The sequence below is a fragment of the Silurus aristotelis genome (assembly GCF_946808225.1).
Source record: "Silurus aristotelis genome assembly, chromosome: 24".
NCBI classification, from domain to species: domain Eukaryota; kingdom Metazoa; phylum Chordata; class Actinopteri; order Siluriformes; family Siluridae; genus Silurus; species Silurus aristotelis.
The window spans coordinates 12865016-12883079 of NC_139597.1; the positions used below are offsets into that span (position 1 = coordinate 12865016).

At 38.3% G+C, this 18064-nt stretch overlaps 1 protein-coding gene across 1 annotated transcript; it reads right to left on the reverse strand.

The window, feature by feature from the left end:
* Window positions 1-5519: 5519 nt before the first annotated feature.
* On the reverse strand, window positions 5520-13647 carry LOC310718812 (protein mono-ADP-ribosyltransferase PARP11-like). Its single transcript, XM_083527839.1, has 7 exons — window positions 13062-13647; window positions 12670-12790; window positions 12501-12576; window positions 11665-11737; window positions 11425-11552; window positions 6039-6190; window positions 5520-5856 (listed from the first exon to the last, which is right to left on the reverse strand). Exons 1-7 carry the CDS (start codon window positions 13215-13217, stop codon window positions 5540-5542), a joined length of 1023 nt encoding a protein of 340 aa, XP_083383965.1. The 5' UTR covers window positions 13218-13647; the 3' UTR covers window positions 5520-5539.
* Between the last annotated feature and the right edge of the window lie 4417 nt (window positions 13648-18064).

The window sequence follows — 18064 nt, forward strand, 5'->3', positions numbered from 1 at the left end:
GTAAGTATTCAGAACCTTAGCTCATTATTTCATTGAAGCACCTTTTGCAAGAATTATAGCCTCTAGTCTTTTCAATCTTTTGGAATATAATGCAACACGTTTTGGATGGGTTGAAGGTTTTTATGACCAGTTGTCCAGTTTCTGCTGCAGAATATATATATACACTGTATGTATACAGATGGCCCCCGTGTTACGATGGTTCGATCTTACGATGATGATAGCGATACGACAAAATTGTAAAAATATTTACAATTTCACGCAACAGGCACAGGCAGCAGCGAATGATGTGTTGAATGCGCAGCTGAGATGAGCGTATCTCCCACTCTCGCTAGCACCCGACGCAGTAAAGTTGTGATAGTGTGTATTTCTTTTTTCTGTTTAAAACAGTTTCAAGCAGCAATTTTTGTTATTAAAAGCATATCTTAAAAAAGCCCAAGTATGTCTCCTGCTGGTAGTGAAAATGAAAAGCAGGAAAGGCTATCACAGTCATAGCACCATCTATGACTTGCGATATTTTTTACAATGGGGTCATCGTAACGTATCTCCATCGTAAGTAGAAGACTATATGTATAAAAAACCCAACAACCAGGCATAACATTATGACATTATAATGTAGCATTATGACCAGTGAGTGAATAAAACTTATTATCTCTTCATCATGGCACCTGTTAGTGGGTGTGATATAATTCATTAGGCAGCAAGTGAACATTTTATCCTGAAATTTGCAATGTTAGAAGCAGGCTGGGTCAAAGCATCTCCAAAACTGCAGCTCTTGTGGGCTGTTCCTGTTCTGCAGTGGTCAGTATATATGCAAAATAGTCAAAGGAAGGAACAGTGGTGAACTAGCGACAGGGTCATTGGCGGCCGAGGCTCATTGATGGACGTGATGAGCGAAGGCTGACCCGTGTGGTCAGATCCAACAGATGAGCTCCTGTAGCTCAAATTGCTGAATAAATTAATGCTGTTAATGCTAAAAAGGTCAGAACTGTTTTGGTAGCAAAAGTGGGATCAATACAATATTAGACATTGGTCATAATGTTATGCCTGATCACTGGCCATCAAATTATGCATGGTCTGTCTTCCTATCTATCTGTTTGTCTGTGTGTATGTCTGTATGTCTGTCTGCCTGTCTCCATCTGATCCCATCCATCCATCCATAAGTACATCCCTAGTATATCTTCTCAAGGGACAATACTACAGAACTGAAACTTGGATATCGTTTAAAGTATTCAATGTGCAGCTTATATAGCAGTACAGACTTTTGCTGCCCTGTGAAAAAAATAACTCAACATACAGCCATTAATGTCAAAATAACTGGCAACAAAAGTGTGTACACCCTAAGTAAACGTCAAAACTGTTTCCAAAGTAACAATATTTTGTGTGAGCACCATTGTTATCTAGCACTGCCTTAATCATCCTGGGCATGGAGCTGCACAGAGCTGCACAGGTTGTTGCTGGGATCCTTTTCCTAATCTCCATAATAGCATCATGGAGCTGCTCGGTGTTAGACAAATGGCGCTTCTCCACCTTCCATTATAGGATGTCCCACATGTGGTCGATAGGGTTCAGGGATAGAGACATACAGTGAGGCAAATAAGTATTTGATACACTGCCGATTTTTTCAAGTTTTCCCACTTAAAAAGAATGAAGAGCTCTGTAATTTTCATTGTAGGTACACCTCAACTGTAAGAGACAAAATAAAAAAAAAATCCAGAAAATCTAATTATATGATTTTTAAATGATTAATTTCCATTTTATTGCATGAAATAAGTTAACATTTATGTTAATATTTATAATATATGTTAATAACTTAATATTTGGTACAGAAACATTTGTTTACAATGACAGACGTCAGAGGTCAGACGTTTCCTGTAGTTTTTGACAAGGTTTGCACACACTGCAGCAAGGATTTTGGCCTACTCCAGATCTTTCAGGTGTTTGGCGGTCGCTGGGCAACACAGAGTTTTAGCTCCCTCCATAGATTTTTATTGGGTTCAGGTCTAGAGACTGGCTAGGCCACTCCAGGACCTTGAAATGCTTCATTGTCATGCTGGAAGACCCAGCCACGATCCATCTTCAATGCTGTAACTCAGGGAAGGAGGTTGTTGCCCAAAATCTCACGATACATGGCCCCATCCATCCTCCCCTCAATACGGTGTAGTCGTCATGTCCCCTTTGCAGAAAAGCACCCCCAAAGCATGATGTTTCCACTCCTATGCTTCACAGTTGGGATGATGTTCTTGATGTACTTATCCTTCTTTTTCCTACAAACATGACGAGTGGAGTTTATACCAAAAAGTTATATTTTGGTCTCATCTGACCACATGACCTTCTCACATGCCTCCTCTGGATCATCCAGATGGTCTTTGGCAAACATCAGACAGGTCTGGACATGTGCTGGCTTGAGCAGGGGACCTTGCGCGTGCTGCAGGATTTTAATCCATGATGGTGTAAGTGTGTTACTAATGGTTACCGTTGAGACTGTGGTCCCAGCTCTCTTCAGGTCATTGACCAGGTCCTCCTGTGTAGTTCTAGGCCGATCCATCACCTTTCTCAGGATCATTGATACTCCACGAGGCGAGATCGTGCATAGGGCCCCACTCCGAGGGAGATTGACAGTTATCTTCAATTTCTTCCATTTTCTAATAATTGCGCCTACGGTTGTTGCCTTCTCACCAAGCTGTTTGCCTATTGTCCTGTAGCCCATCCTAGTCTTGTGCAGGTCTACAATTGTGTCCCTAGTGTCCTTAGACAGCTCTTTGGTCTTGCCCATAGAGGAGAGGTTGGAGTCTGATTGATTGAGTGTGTGGACAGGTGTCTTTTATACAGGTAATGGGTTCAAACAGGCGAAATCAATATAGGTAATAAGTGGAGGATAGGAGGGCTTCTTAAAGACAAACTAACAGGTCTGACAGAATTATTGCTGGTTGGTAGGTAATCAAAACTTATTTCATGCAATAGAAAGGAAATTAATTATTTAAAAATCATACAATGTGATTTTCTGGATTTTTTTTCTGTTTCTCACAGTTGTAGGTGTACCTACAATGAAAATTACAAATCTCTCCATTCTTTGTAAGAGGGAAAACTTGAAAAATCAGCAGTGTATAAAATACTTATTTGCCCCACTGTACTTGGTCACTTTATCCCCTTCACCTTCAGCTTCATCAGCAAGGCAGTTGTCCTCTTGGCAGAGAGGTTGTTTTTATGTTGGAAAACTGACGATCACCCAGTTTCTGCAGAAAGGGTATCAGGTTTTGCTCCAGTACATGTGGAAATCCATGTTTCCCCCTCAATGAATCCCAGATGCACTCATGCAGCCCCAGACCACCATGCTTCCACCACCATGCTTGACTGTAGGCAAGACACACCAGTACTCACCAGGACACACATGCTGGCCACAATCTGAGCCAAACAATTTATCCAAGTTAATGAGACCACAGGACATTGTTCTAGTAATTCATGCTCTTGCACAGGTTGTCTTTAGCAAACAGTTTGCAGGCTTTCTTGTAAGCAGTTTCAGAAGGGGCTTCCTTCTGGCCATGCTGCAGCACTCATGGGTCTGTTTTTTGCACAGTACGAGGACTCATCTTCTTTGATGGACCCTTGCGAATCTTGTTCTGAGTGGAACCCGTCTTTGTAAACTTCTGTATGACCCTGGGCACTGTACTATAACTCAGTTTTAGGGTTTTATCGAGCTTCTTTACGCCATCTTTGTGGAGAGCAACAATTCAAATTCTTAAATCCTTCGAGAGTTTTTTTCATAAGGTGCCATGTTGAACATCCAGTGGTCAGTATAAGAGAGTTGTACTCAAAGCACCACATTTTAACTGCTCTAATACAAAATACAGTACAAACATGTGTATGGTCATGTCAAGCAGACAAAAAAATTAACATGATTAATAGGGCATGTGGCTTTGCAATTTTCTTAAATGACGTACAGCTGTTATCACTTAGGGTGTATTCACATTGACTATTTTAAAATATATCCTAGTTTCTATAGTATTGTCCCTTGAGAAGATACACTAAAATGATTGCTGAAATGTGAGGGGTGTACTCACTTTTGTGAGATACTGTATATATATATTTATACACACAATTAGCCAGATTACGACTCTTCACACTGAGCTACAAGGAGAAATAAACTGTAACCAATAGAAGTTTTTTTTTAAGCAGACCGTACATCATTTTGTTGATTTGATATCAACCATGCAATTTTGATTATACACACTACATTGCCAAAAGTGTGTGGACTCCTAACCTGTACATCCATACCAGCTCTTCGTATTTCATGTTTTGTTCCCACTTTACAATTTAATAACCTTCACTCATCTGAAAAGGTTTTATACTACATTTTGATTTGTGACTATGGAAATTTGTGCCCTTTCAGGCAAATGAGCATTAATGAGGTCAGGTATTGAGGTCAGGTGAGAAATGACATTTAATCAGAGTTCCAGTTTATCCAAAAGTTACTAAGTGGGGTTGAAACAAGAGTTCTTTGCAGGCCACTAAAATTCCAGTACTGCCAAACCATTTCTTCATGAATCTCACTTTGTGAACCTGGGTATTATGATGCGCTAACAGATTTGGGCCTTTTAGTTTTATTGAATGGGAATTTTAATGATTACAGTACACAAAAACAGATTGGGAAAACAAGCACATATGTATGTTATGGTCATGGGTCCACATACATTTGGCCACATGGTGTATTTCTGATTTTTTATTATCTTTCCGAATATTATTGTGCAGCTCCTATAAAGGCATGGATATAATATGATTCACAGTCTATGTCAGCAGTACTAGACTTCAGTAATTGAGACACATAGTTCAGCACAGTTTGCTTTTTTTTCCCTGCTTAATGACATTTACTGATTAAATGATGGCTTACATGAATAGACCCAGATGTATTTGGCCAATCTTGAGGGTGTTGTAGTGTCTTAAACGGAGATTCCTTCCAACCGACAGCTACACTCCATCAAGACGACGAAATACACAACAGTGTCTTTTCAATGGACAAGTGTTTCTGTAAGTCAAATGTATCAAAGAAAAATGTACATGTAAATAGGGCTCCCAAGTGGATGCACCCTATTATCTGGGATTACAAGTACTAATCTTGTGCTACAATGCCACAGTCATCTCTGGTCAATAGTCAAGAGAGCGAAACGTGCCATGCTGGCTGGGTAGTCATAGTCAATCATGGGTGACTATGCACATTTGCAACATCTTCATTAACAGGTAGTTGGTTTGTAATAGGGTAGAGTTAGCTATGTGTGGGAAATCCACCCTAAAAAAAAGCAAACATAATGCTGAGAAAGGGGCAAACTGTGCTTCACTCTAGCCCTTGGGAACTCGAGCTGGGACTCCCTAGTATGCATTTGAAGCCCACATTTGCTTCCTTCTGTAAGTGTTCACACCTTACCTTTGGCACTAACAAACAGAGAAGTTATGGCTCTTCATACCGCGGCTTTGCTGTTTTTATTTGAAGCAACCATTCCTCTGTCTGAATCAAATGACTCATCCAAAACTGTCTCTTGCCTTTTTATCAGTAGAATTCGATAAGGTACTCAGGATAGATCTGGTTGCTGTCAAAAATTACAAAAATCTTCGGGTTGACCATATCGTCCACGCAGCTGTCAAAGAAGTTGGAAATGCTCAGGTCTTTGGAGGGCGGGCGACAGAAGTGTGACAGACCTACTGTGTAATCCCCAACTAACACCCGTGCCAGGAACATACACTTATATGACGGGTCGCTCTGGAAAATGGGCGGAGCGAGACCGTGTCTCTGCAGAGTGAAGTTATGCTTGCTGGTGGAGTGACAGAACTTGCTGGAGTACTTGGCATCCCGTGCAAAATAGCTTCCTGTGCAGAGAGAGAGAACACAAACATAAAACTGATTATGCATGTCAACATTGATCTAATGCTGAATGTAGAATATAATATATATTCAAATAAATAAACAAATATACATATATAAATATATGGATGGATATAGATAAATTCTCTGATCATCTTTAAAGTCACCAAAGCCAGGCATAATTTACCTTTTCCATAAACATCACCATGACTTCCTGTAAGCCTCCAGTCAAAGTTGTAAGTGCAAATAGCTTGGATGTTGCTGTGACCTGTCCCGTGAAATAGCATTCTCTCATCAATTTCTAAAGTGCGTTTTATCTTCCTCAGCTGGGCCTTTTTCCTTTTACAAAAAAACAGAAAACAAAAACTTCTTTAAACTATTTGTGTTCACATATTTTTTTTTTCTTGTTTATGTAGAATTCCTGATTCTGACAATGTTCTTTTCTATAACAGTGTTTGAGATAGCAAGATAAATACTGTGTTCATGTGTTTATCTCGATGATATCCTTACTATAGTAATATGCATCAAAAACAGATTTGCATATTGTCATCGTAGGTGCATGTCCACTGTGAGAGACATAATCTAAAAAATAAAAAATCCAGAAATCACAATGTATGATTTTTTTAACTATTTATTTGTATGATACAGCTGCAAATAAGTATTTGAACACCTGAGTAAGTCAATGTTAATATTTGGTACAGTAGCGTTTGTTTGCAATTACAGAGGTCAAACGTTTCCTGTAGTTTTTCACCAGGTTTGCACACACTGCAGGGGGGATTTTGGCCCACTCCTCCACACAGATCTTCTCTAGATCAGTCAGGTTTCTGGCCTGTCACTGAGAAACACGGAGTTTGAGCTCCCTCCAAAGATTCTCTATTGGGTTTAGGTCTGGAGACTGGCTAGGCCATGCCAGAATCTTGATATGCTTCTTACAGAGCCACTCCTTGGTTATCCTGGCTGTGTGCTTCGGGTCATTGTCATGTTGGAAGACCCAGCCTCGACCCATCTTCAATGCTCTAACTGAGGGAAGGAGGTTGTTCCCCAAAATCTCGCAATACATGGCCCCGGTCATCCTCTCCTTAATACAGTGCAGTCGCCCTGCCCCATGTGCAGAAAAACACCCCCAAAGCATGATGCTACCACCCCCATGCTTCACAGTAGGGATGGTGTTCTTGGGATGGTACTCATCATTCTTCTTCCTCCAAACACGTTTAGTAGAATTATGACCCAAAAGTTCTATTTTGGTCTCATCTGACCACATGACTTTCTCCCATGACTCCTCTGGATCATCCAAATGGTCATTGGCAAACTTAAGACGTGCCTGGACATGTGCTGGTTTAAGCAGGGGAACCTTCCGTGCCATGCATGATTTCAAACCATGACGTCTTAGTGTATTACCAACAGTAACCTTAGAAACGGTGGTCCCAGCTCTTTTCAGGTCATTGACCAGCTCCTCCCGTATAGTTCTGGGCTGATTTCTCACCTTCCTTAGGATCATTGAGACCCCACGAGGTGAGATCTTGCATGGAGCCCCAGTCCGAGGGCGATTGACAGTCATGTTCAGCTTCTTCCATTTTCTAATGATTGCTCCAACAGACCTTTTTTCACCAAGCTGCTTGGCAATTTCCCTGTAGCCCTTTCCAGCCTTGTGAAGGTGTACAATTTTGTCTCTAGTGTCTTTGGACAGCTCTTTGGTCTTGGCCATGTTAGTAGTTGGATTCTTACTGATTGTATGGGGTGGACAGGTGTCTTTATGCAGCTAACGACCTCAAACAGGTGCATCTAATTTAGGATAATAAATGTAGTGGAGGTGGACATTTTAAAGGCAGACTTTCAACAGGTCTTTGAGGGTCAGAATTCTAGCTGATAGACAGGTGTTCAAATACTTATTTGCAGCTGTATCATACAAATAAATAGTTAAAAAATCATATATTTTGATTTCTGATTTCTTTTTTTTTTTAGATTATGTCTCTCACAGTGGACATGCACCTACGATGACAATTTCAGACCCCTCCATGATTTCTAAGTGGGAGAACTTGCAAAATAGCAGGGTGTTCAAATACTTATTTTCCTCACTGTATATATATATATATATATATATATATATATATACTCCAAATTTAAAAAAATTGGGACACTGTGTAAAATGTAAATAAAAAACAGACTGAAATGATTTGCAAATCTCTTAAATCCATATTCTATTTACAATAAAACAAAAAACATTAAATGTTTAAACTGAGAATATATGCCATTTAAAGGAAAAAAATTGCCATGTAACACTACTAGTAGAGGTGCGCAAATCAACAGGCCCTGGGCTTCAGCGTTTGCTGGTGAGTTGGCTGGATTATCTCTAGTCTATGTTTTACTGAATCTATAATTTTACATCACGGCACCTCCAACATGTAAACAACAACAACAACAAAAATAAATAACAGTAGGTGTACACTATTACTCTTGCTTAAAATAAAACAGATGGGCAAAGAGATGCGTAAAATCCTTTCGAGACCGATTGTAACTCAACGCCGTCAATACACCCTGAGAAAAAGTTGGTCGAGAAAACCTCCAGTCTTTTTTCCAACCGAAACACACCAAAAAGCAAAACAATCACAAAATACAGTGGTACCTCGACATACTAGTGCCCCAACATACAAGTTTTTTGAGATACGAGCGGTCACTCGGTCGATTTTTTGCTTTGATACGCGAGCAAAAACTTGAGATACGAGCTCGAGACGCCGCTGCTAGATGGCGAATCAAAGCCAGAAAGCGAAGATTGTGACAAAAATGAAGATAAGCAAAAAAGAAAAAGTTAAAATTGTAAAGTTTAGGTATACGTAGTGTGCAGGAGTTATAGTAAAAAAACTAGTTTTCCCTCCGCCTCCGCTTATCGCCTCTGATCTCTGTCCACTCTGACTGGCTGATTGTCAACCCACCATAACTAAATTGAGCATCTTATTGGTTAGCATTTGAAATAACTATTTTACTTTACATGACAATATTCACATTCCAATGTAGGTACAATGGGATATTGAAATGTTTACTGTGTGGCATTACGGCTTCTGATCTTTACATAGCACATCTGGAAACTGGGGAGACCAGTTGCTTAAGTTTTAGGAGAGATGTTGCCCCATATGTGTCTTATACAGGATTCTAACTGCTCAACAGTTATGGGTGTCCTTTGTTGTGTTTTTTGTTTCAAAATGCTCCAAATGTTTTCAAATAGAAAAAGGTTTAGACTGCATGTAGGCCAATCCAGCACCCAGGTAACTTTTACTATGAAGTCATGCTATTGTAACAGATGCCGTATGCAGTTAGCATTTGTATTGTTTATATATGCAAGGCCTTTCCTGAAAAAGACATGCACTCCCATACTATCAGAGATGCAGCTCTTTGAACTAAGCACTGATAACAAGCCAGGTGGTTCCTCTCCTGTCTGGTCCAGAGGACGTGGTGTCTATGGTTTCCAAAAAGAAATGAAAATTTAGATCGATCTGACCACAGAACTGTTTTCCACTTTGCCTCAATGCATTTTAAATTATCTTTGGCCCAAAAAGAATGGCAGCGTCTCTGGATCATGTTCACGCATGCCCTGTTTTTTGCTTGACAGAGATTTAACCTTAATTTGTGGATGGCATGGCAAACTTTGTTCCTAAAATGATTTATGGAAGTGTTAATGAGCTCATGCAGTGATTTCCATTACAGAATCATGACTGTTTTAAATGCAGTGCCCCCTGAGGGCCAAAAGATTACGGGCATTCAATATTGATTTTTCGCCCTTAACCAGTGTGCACAGAGTTTTCTCTAGATTCTTTGAAACTTTTGATTATATTTTGTACTGTAAATAATGAGCTATTCAACTGTTTTTCAATTTCATGTTGAGGAACATTATTATTATTATTCTAAAACTGATCCACAATTTTAGACGCAGACTGGTGAAGCTCTCTGCCCATCTTTACTTCTGAGAGAATAAGATACACTATTGTACCCAGTCATCCTACTGACCTGTTATCAAATAACCTCATTAGTTGCAAAATGTTTCTCCAACTATTTATTTTTAATAACACTTACTTTTTCCAGAATTTTGTTGCCCAGTTTTAACTTTTGTAACACGTGTTGCAGCCATCAAATTTAAAATTAATATATTTTTTCCTTAAAATAGTTTCCTCAGTTCAGGCATTTGATATTTTCTATGTTCTAGTGCAACTAGAAATTTAAAAATTGTTGCATTCTGTTTTTATTAATATTTTACACACAGTGTCCCAACTTTTTTGGAATTGGGTTTGTATGCAACTGTGAATATTTTGAAGATTTATGTGAGGCAGTGTTTATTTGACAATTTTGCAAGGAATTTCCAGTGTCATTAAACAAGCATTGTATGACAGTTCTGTTTCTTTAAGCTTTCCTTCACGAGAGAGAGAGAGAGAGAGAGAGAGAGAGAGAGAGAGAGAGAGAGAGAGAGAGAGAGAGCATGTTGCTATTTATCATTTTTTGGTCTTTTTTGTGAAGAAAAATTAAGAATAATTAGGCTGAAGAGTCAATGACATTTTACAGCTGTTACACAAGTTATACTTCTAAATAACCTGAATAGTAACATCAAATGTAGCTATTAAGAGAAAATAAACATAACATGGTCATTAGAAAAGATGTATTTTCTAATTGGCAAACTGCAGAGGTATGAGATAAATAAAGAATAAAATACAAACAATCCACTTTGTGTTGGGCAACATTTGGGCTACTGATGACCAGTGTTACTGTAACGCAGTTACTTCTGACAGTAAATAATACTGTAACGCGTTACTTTTTTAAATAAAGTAACTCCGTTACCGTTACCGTATGGTGCGTTGTCCGTTACTTTTTTAAATGAATTAATTTTGGGCTGAAGTGTAGACTACAGTCTAACCTGTTTACAGCAGAGACGCATTGTAGGATTGGTGGATGAACCACTGTAAACACGAAGAAGACGCACTGTGGGCGTGTCTCCGCTTATTCAGGTCTGTGCGGCAGTAATGGCGAGTCGAGGCGAGAGCAAGACGAGTTTCTCTAAGTGGAAATATGCTCATTATTTCACTTTAGTTGAGCATAAAGACAAAAACTTTTTAATCAAATGTAAGCTGTGTCTTTCTGGTTCAAAGGTCGTATCTACTGCGATAGCAGCAACTCCATTAATGGGAACATTACAGAACATTATTTAAAAAAGTAACTAAAAAGTTACTTTTAACAGTAACGCATTACTTTTTGGTGTAAGTAATCAACAAAGTAATCGGGTTACTTTTTGAATGAAGTAACTAGTAACTGTAACTAGTTACTATTTCTGCTGATGACTTTCCTCTACTACTTCATCAAATTTGATTCTTTTGCTATTACTCTTAATATTTAAACTATTATTTAATAAATTCACACAACAAAAATGCCGCCAACATATTTGTTAATGCTTGCTTATGCTGTTTTGTACTTAGAAAGATTATGATCCCCCACACTATGGTCATCATCTCTCTCCCACCTGGTGAATTGGAAAAATCTGATAACCTTTATGAGTGTGGCAATATAAAAACGTAAAAAGAACAAAAGGTGTATACCTGCAGAAAAACTCCCACAGGTCCAGGTTCTGTATCCTCTGAATAGATTTGATAGGTTGTGACATGGTCCTCTCAAACAGCCTGGCCACCTCTTTATATTCAAATGTGTCTCTGCACAGAGGGATGAGCTATTGGCCCGAAAACACACAAGGTTACTGCGGGGGCCTGATAGATATTAGGAAAAAATGCATTTAGTATAATGTAACACACTTCACAGATATGTTTTTTTTTTTTTTTTACCTGATACGGCTCATCTGTGTTAACTCGTTCCCAGTGACAAGGAACTGGCAGAGCTAGGTTATCACAGATAAATCTGAGAACAAAAAAAATAAAAATTAAATTAGTGGCAATGCATTGACCATACAGATAGACAGACAGAGACTTTAATCGAAATATGGATAGCTAGATATACTATATGGACAAAAGTATTGAGAACCCTGATTTTTCCTGCCGTATATGTTTCTTCTCCAAACTGCTACCACAAAGCTGGAGGCACTTTGGATGTAGTATAATAAAATTTTGCGTCCACTTGAACATGGAAATGCAAACCTGTTCCAGCATGGCAATGCCCTTGTGCACAAAGCGAGCTCCATCAACATATGGTTTGCATGGTTTGGTGAGATATCTTGAGTGGCCTGCTATAGAGCTCTGATCTCAACCCTATTGAACACCTTTGGGATGAATTGGAACGCTGAATGCACCCCAGGCCTCCTCATCTCAGCTACATCAGTACCTGACTTTGTGGCTGATGAGCACAGCTTTGACTTTGGCTAAACACAAATGTCCACAAGCACACTCCGAAATCTCGTGAAACATAGAACAACAAGAAGAGTGAAAGAAATTATGAGAGCAAATTGGGACTAAATGTGAAATGCAATGCTCAAATAGTGCATACCATATTTGACCAGGTGTCTGCAAACGTTTCACTAGATAGATTAGATAGATAGCTAGATAGCTAGATAGATAGATAGATAGATAGATAGATAGATAGATAGATAGATAGATAGATAGATAGATAGATAGATAGATAGAGAAGAAAGAACAACTACTGCAGTGTATTTTGCATTCGGCTTTACCTAAATCCAGTGGCAGAATGTAGAGCTCTTTTTATCGGTCTCTGTTTTCCAGTTGTGACATTGATTTGCTTCATAACTACAATTTAAAGAAACAAAAGACATGTCAGATCAGCTAACTAACTGTCTGTGGGAGGAACTGATATGTTTAGTGTGCAGTTTGGAATGCCACCTGAGAAATCTAATCTGTAGCTGTATTTAGGTGTATAGAAATCCATGGACCCATGTTGATTCCTGTTGTAGTTTGCTTCAATTTGTTCACTGGTCACCGAGCATCCTGCGCTGGGATCAATCTGGATGGGACAACAAAAAAACAGTGCAGCAATTAAACCATTGAGATGCAAAAGGATCTGCAAATGTAATTTAAAAAAAACTAGCATCAGCCAAGGCAGGTCCTGTATATCTCCCTGGCTAGCTTGGTTTTGTGATTTTTCGGTAGGAGTATGCCTACTAAAGCTTGACATGACCGGAGTAAACAATAATTATGTACTCCACACACACACAAAATCACAATTACCCTTTTTTATCGAACATAACGAAGTTGAAAACAAGAAGGACTCGTACCTCAAACATGTGCCATACTCCGCATTCTGCCAAGTAAAACCAGTGCCAGATGGGCTCAGATGTGTCCATGTCCTCCTCGCACGATTCCTCATCATTGTTTTTGGGACACATTTGCTGAACATGCTGAATACACTTGTCATTCACGGAACAATGCATCTTCGGCAGAAAGACACAAGCCCCAGACAGATGTTTGTACCAAACAGCTGGACTAAACCCTGCTATTGTTTTAAAATCACGGTGCAACACATACAAGCATAAGCTGGCATCTTTAAATCTGGTGTTTAAACATGTTGATATTTGCCTGCACTGTTCTTTCTAATAAAGTGCAAAACCTTGTCCGTGGTAGAATATCAAAATGCTGAGGCAACTTTAGACCGATTAGTATTTTGTACTAATTTGGCATCCATTTGTTTACTTTTATTAATTGAGCAATAGTTAGTACCCGATCGTCAATTTATATCCCGTTACCTTCACTTATAAACACTAAAAGGTCCGTACTGTCATCGTTGTTGACATTCAGTTTTTGCTTGGAGAGAAGCTCCGTTGTTATTGGTGATGCTTCCGCATACGTCACTTTACTCGTGACGCAAAGGTCTCGCACAACGGAGCCGGAAGTTATTGCTTTACGCTTTGAATTTCAAGTTTGAGCGGTAGATAGATAGGTAGGTAGGTGTGTTTAGACAGACAAGGCAAGACAAGACAAGACAAGACAGACAGACAAGACAGACAGACAAGACAGACAGACAAGACAAGACAAGACAAGACAAGACAGACAGACAGACAGACAAGACAAGACAGACAAAACAAGACAGACAGAGTGAAAGAGATAGATAGATAGATAGATAGATAGATAGATAGATAGATAGATAGATAGATAGATAGATAGATAGATAGATAGATAGATAGATAGATAGATAGATAGATAGATAGACAGAACGAACGAACTTCATTGGCATTACATAGCACAGGTACACAGCAACGAAATGCAGTTTCGCATCTATCAGAGATCTCATTAAATTAGATAATTTAACTCATGAGTTTACTGTATGTCCTGTTATTCCTTCATTCAGACTGATGATTATTTGGACATATAAAACTTTAATCAATTCTGACTGCTACTCTGGGACTGTTTGCTTATTTACTGAACCTAGAATTGGTTGTTCCTGGGTTCAACATTTACCATTGTTATTTGCAAGTGAAAGAATCTCAACACAAGAACCAAGTCACTCAGTGGTCGAGAAAGCAAGATTCTTCAGTAAAATTCTTTCTTTACATATCCAGGCAAGTTTAGAAAGCTGGGGTTAGAGTTCAGGGTTAGCCATGATACAGTGCCTTTGCAAGGGCTTGAAACCCCTGACCTTCTGGTTAGTAGCACAGAGTCTTAACCACTGAACTATTACTTCAACAGACCAAATAAAACTAGCAGTGACCTGCAAGTCTTTAATTGATGGATATAGTGCTTTAAAAGTCACTTATGGTGTATAGATCGGGCATTTATGAATGTTTTTTGCTTTTATGGTGTATGAAAACATTTACAATAGAAACACTGTTTACTCTTTATGAGTTATAAAATACAGTTATAATACTGTTCTTGTTAATGTTGTGGAATTTATTGAATTGGAGCATTGAGGCATTGATTTTTCATAAAACCACAATGAAAACATTTATTTTATAATAAGAACTATTAAAAGTCATTATAGTCTCAGTAGGAAACACTAATAAGGAGACAAAATTGACATCATTCATTCATTCATTCATTCACACTAACTATAAAACCAGTTATGGCAGGCCACCATTCATACTTTTCTTATTTTAAGACACATAATAACATGTGCAAAATGATTAAGTGTAAAAAATAAATAAGAAACAAATGATTACGAATAAATATTGTGCTTCAAAAAAGTTCATATTGCATTGATTGTGTTGCAAGTGGCCACTAGATGGCGCCAAAGAGACATAACCCCATAGTGCGACATTTTTGGTTCCGTAAAGGCTGAAGAGGAATGAATGAATGAATGTTGTGTTCCATAGTATTATAAAGTATATTTTAAACACTGTTACCCTAAATCAGCTCTAAGTAATGTGCATTGCAAAAGAGTAGGCTGAACATTTATGCATGCATCTTACTAACCTGTTATGGTTGTGCTTCATGATGAAAAATTATTTCAAATGATCTTGATTTCTGATCATCATCATCATCATATATATATATATATATATATATATATATATATATATATATATATATATATATATATATATATATATATATATATATACAGTGAGGAAAATAAGTATTTGAACACCCTGCTATTTGCAAGTTCTCCCACTTAGAAATCATGGAGGGGTCTGAAATTGTCATCGTAGCTGCATGTCCACTGTGAGAGACATAATCCAAAAAAAAAAATCCAGAAATCACAATGTATGTTTTTTTTAACTATTTATTTGTATGATACAGCTGCAAATAAGTATTTGAACACCTGTCTATCAGCTAGAATTCTGACCCTCAAAGACCCGTTAGTCTGCCTTAAAAATGTCCACCTCCACTACATTTATTATCCTAAATTAGATGCACCTGTTTGAGGTCGTTAGCTGCATAAAGACACCTGTCCACCCCATACAATCAGTAAGAATCCAACTACTAACATGGCCAAGACCAAAGAGCTGTCCAAAGACACTAGAGACAAAATTGTACACCTCCACAAGGCTGGAAAGGGCTACGGGGAAATTGCCAAGCAGCTTGGTGAAAAAAGGTCCACTGTTGGAGCAATCATTAGAAAATGGAAGAAGCTAAACATGACTGTCAATCTCCCTCGGACTGGGGCTCCATGCAAAATCTCACCTCGTGGGAAGAAATCAGCCCAGAACTACACGGGAGGAGCTGGTCAATGACCTGAAAAGAGCTGGGACCACCGTTTCCAAGGTTACTGTTGGTAATACACTAAGACGTCATGGTTTGAAATCATGCATGGCACGGAAGGTTCCCCTGCTTAAACCAGCACATGTCCAGGCACGTCTTAAGTTTGCCAATGACCATTTGAATGATCCAGAGGAGTCATGGGAGAAAGTCATGTGGTCAGATGAGACCAAAATAGAACTTTTGGGTCATAATTCCACTAAACGTGTTTGGAGGAAGAAGAATGATGAGTACCATCCCAAGAACACCATCCCTACTGTGAAGCATGGGGGTGGTAGCATCATGCTTTGGGGGTGTTTTTCTGCACATGGGACAGGGCGACTGCACTGTATTAAGAAGAGGATGACCGGGGCCATGTATTGCGAGATTTTGGCGAACAACCTCCTTCCCTCAGTTAGAGCATTGAAGATGGGTCGAGGCTGGGTCTTTCAACATGACAATGACCCGAAGCACACAGCCAGGATAACCAAGGAGTGGCTCTGTATATATATATATATATATATATATATATATATATATATATATATATATATATATATATATATATATATATATATATATATATATATATATATATATATACTGTATTATATATATACTGTATTTATAATACATATATACTTATATGATTTACACACCATTCTTTTTAAAAACAATAAGAAGGGCTATAAAGGCCTGCTTTGCCAAGGTCAGAGTGGAAGGACTCATGCACTGCACAGAGTCCCGGCCTCAAGCCCTACTAAAGACCTTCAGGATGAATTGGAACACTGCCTGCATGCTAAGAGGTCTGACACAATCATTGTCCTGACTTAAGTAATGCTCTTGCCAAAGCTTTCCCAAGAGAGTGGATTCTATTATAGCTGAAAACAGGTATAGTCTTAGATGATCAAAACACAGTGATTGCAAACTCAGTTGTCCACACACATTGACCATGTAGTGTAAATATTTCCATTGTGTCAAAGATACATTACCTTGGCAAATTTTCTTCTGCATACCACAGTGTGATGCTACAGTCCTGGAAAACCATGTAAAAAAATCAAGATGAATGCAAAGCAGGTTTACATCAAAATAAAAACTGTTAAATTGAAAAAGTTATACATTTATTAATTAATAAATGTGCTATCAACGCAAAGCCAAAAGTGAGGGTGGTTAAAAAAAATCTCCCTAAGACTACAAGGAACCTTTTGGAGGTGAAGAATAAGAGGAGGAGAGTGAGGAATGAAAGAAGTATAAGATGGTGGAAACTAAAGGAGGAAGACTGTAGTGTTAGGTTCAGAGAAAAGGTCAGGCAGGGGCTCAGTGGTGAAAAAAAAAAAAAAAACGAAAACAGTACATGAATTATTTCAAAAATAGAAATTGTGTTGTAAACAGAGACAACAATCCAAAACATTTCTTTCCAAAAATCCTTTGCATAATTACATAAAAAAGTGATATCATTTATTATAATTACTTAAAAGTAAAGAATTGAATTTTATAATTAAAAGTTCTTTCATTTAGATACATTTGCATTCATTAATCCACAACTGATCCCACAAAAAAACCCTTTTTCTCACATTCAAAACAGAAACAATTAAAACTGATGGTCATAACTTCGTATTGTTAAAATATAAAGCACAATTTCGTGTTTGTGTTGAGAAGAGATGACGATATGACTTGTTCATTTACTAGAAGAATATATTTACAATATTTTGACTCGATGCAACCACGGATGATGCTTTATAATTTCGGGTAGTTTACAGAATAAAAAGCACTAAAAACAAGAATAAAATCGCCTAATTCAATGTTGAGTAATAGAACACGAAAAAAGAGGAAAATTCGTGTTCATGAACACGGAGTAAATAGATAAAATTTCGTGACTATATCACAAAATGCCGTGGGACTGGGTTGCCAGGTTTCACCCAGTCCTATAAACTTTCCCATTGACTCTTGCAGATACTCTTCTATCACAAATCACTCCTGTCACTCTTCTCCACCCACTCCACCCTGCCTGCACTCTCTTCTTCACTTTTCTAACACACTCTCCATTACTTTGCACTGTTGATCCCTTACTCTTACTGACTTTCATTACATTTTCACAATATATGTA

Coding starts and splice junctions, on each gene's coding strand:
- LOC310718812 (XM_083527839.1), bottom strand. CDS start 13,217: ATGCATTGTTCCGTGAATGACAAGTGTATTCAGCATGTTCAGCAAATG. Junction 11,553..11,664: donor ACACAGATGAGCCGTATCAG/GTAAAAAAAAAA, acceptor TCGGGCCAATAG/CTCATCCCTCTGTGCAGAGA. Junction 5,857..6,038: donor TGGTGATGTTTATGGAAAAG/GTAAATTATGCC, acceptor CTCTCTGCACAG/GAAGCTATTTTGCACGGGAT.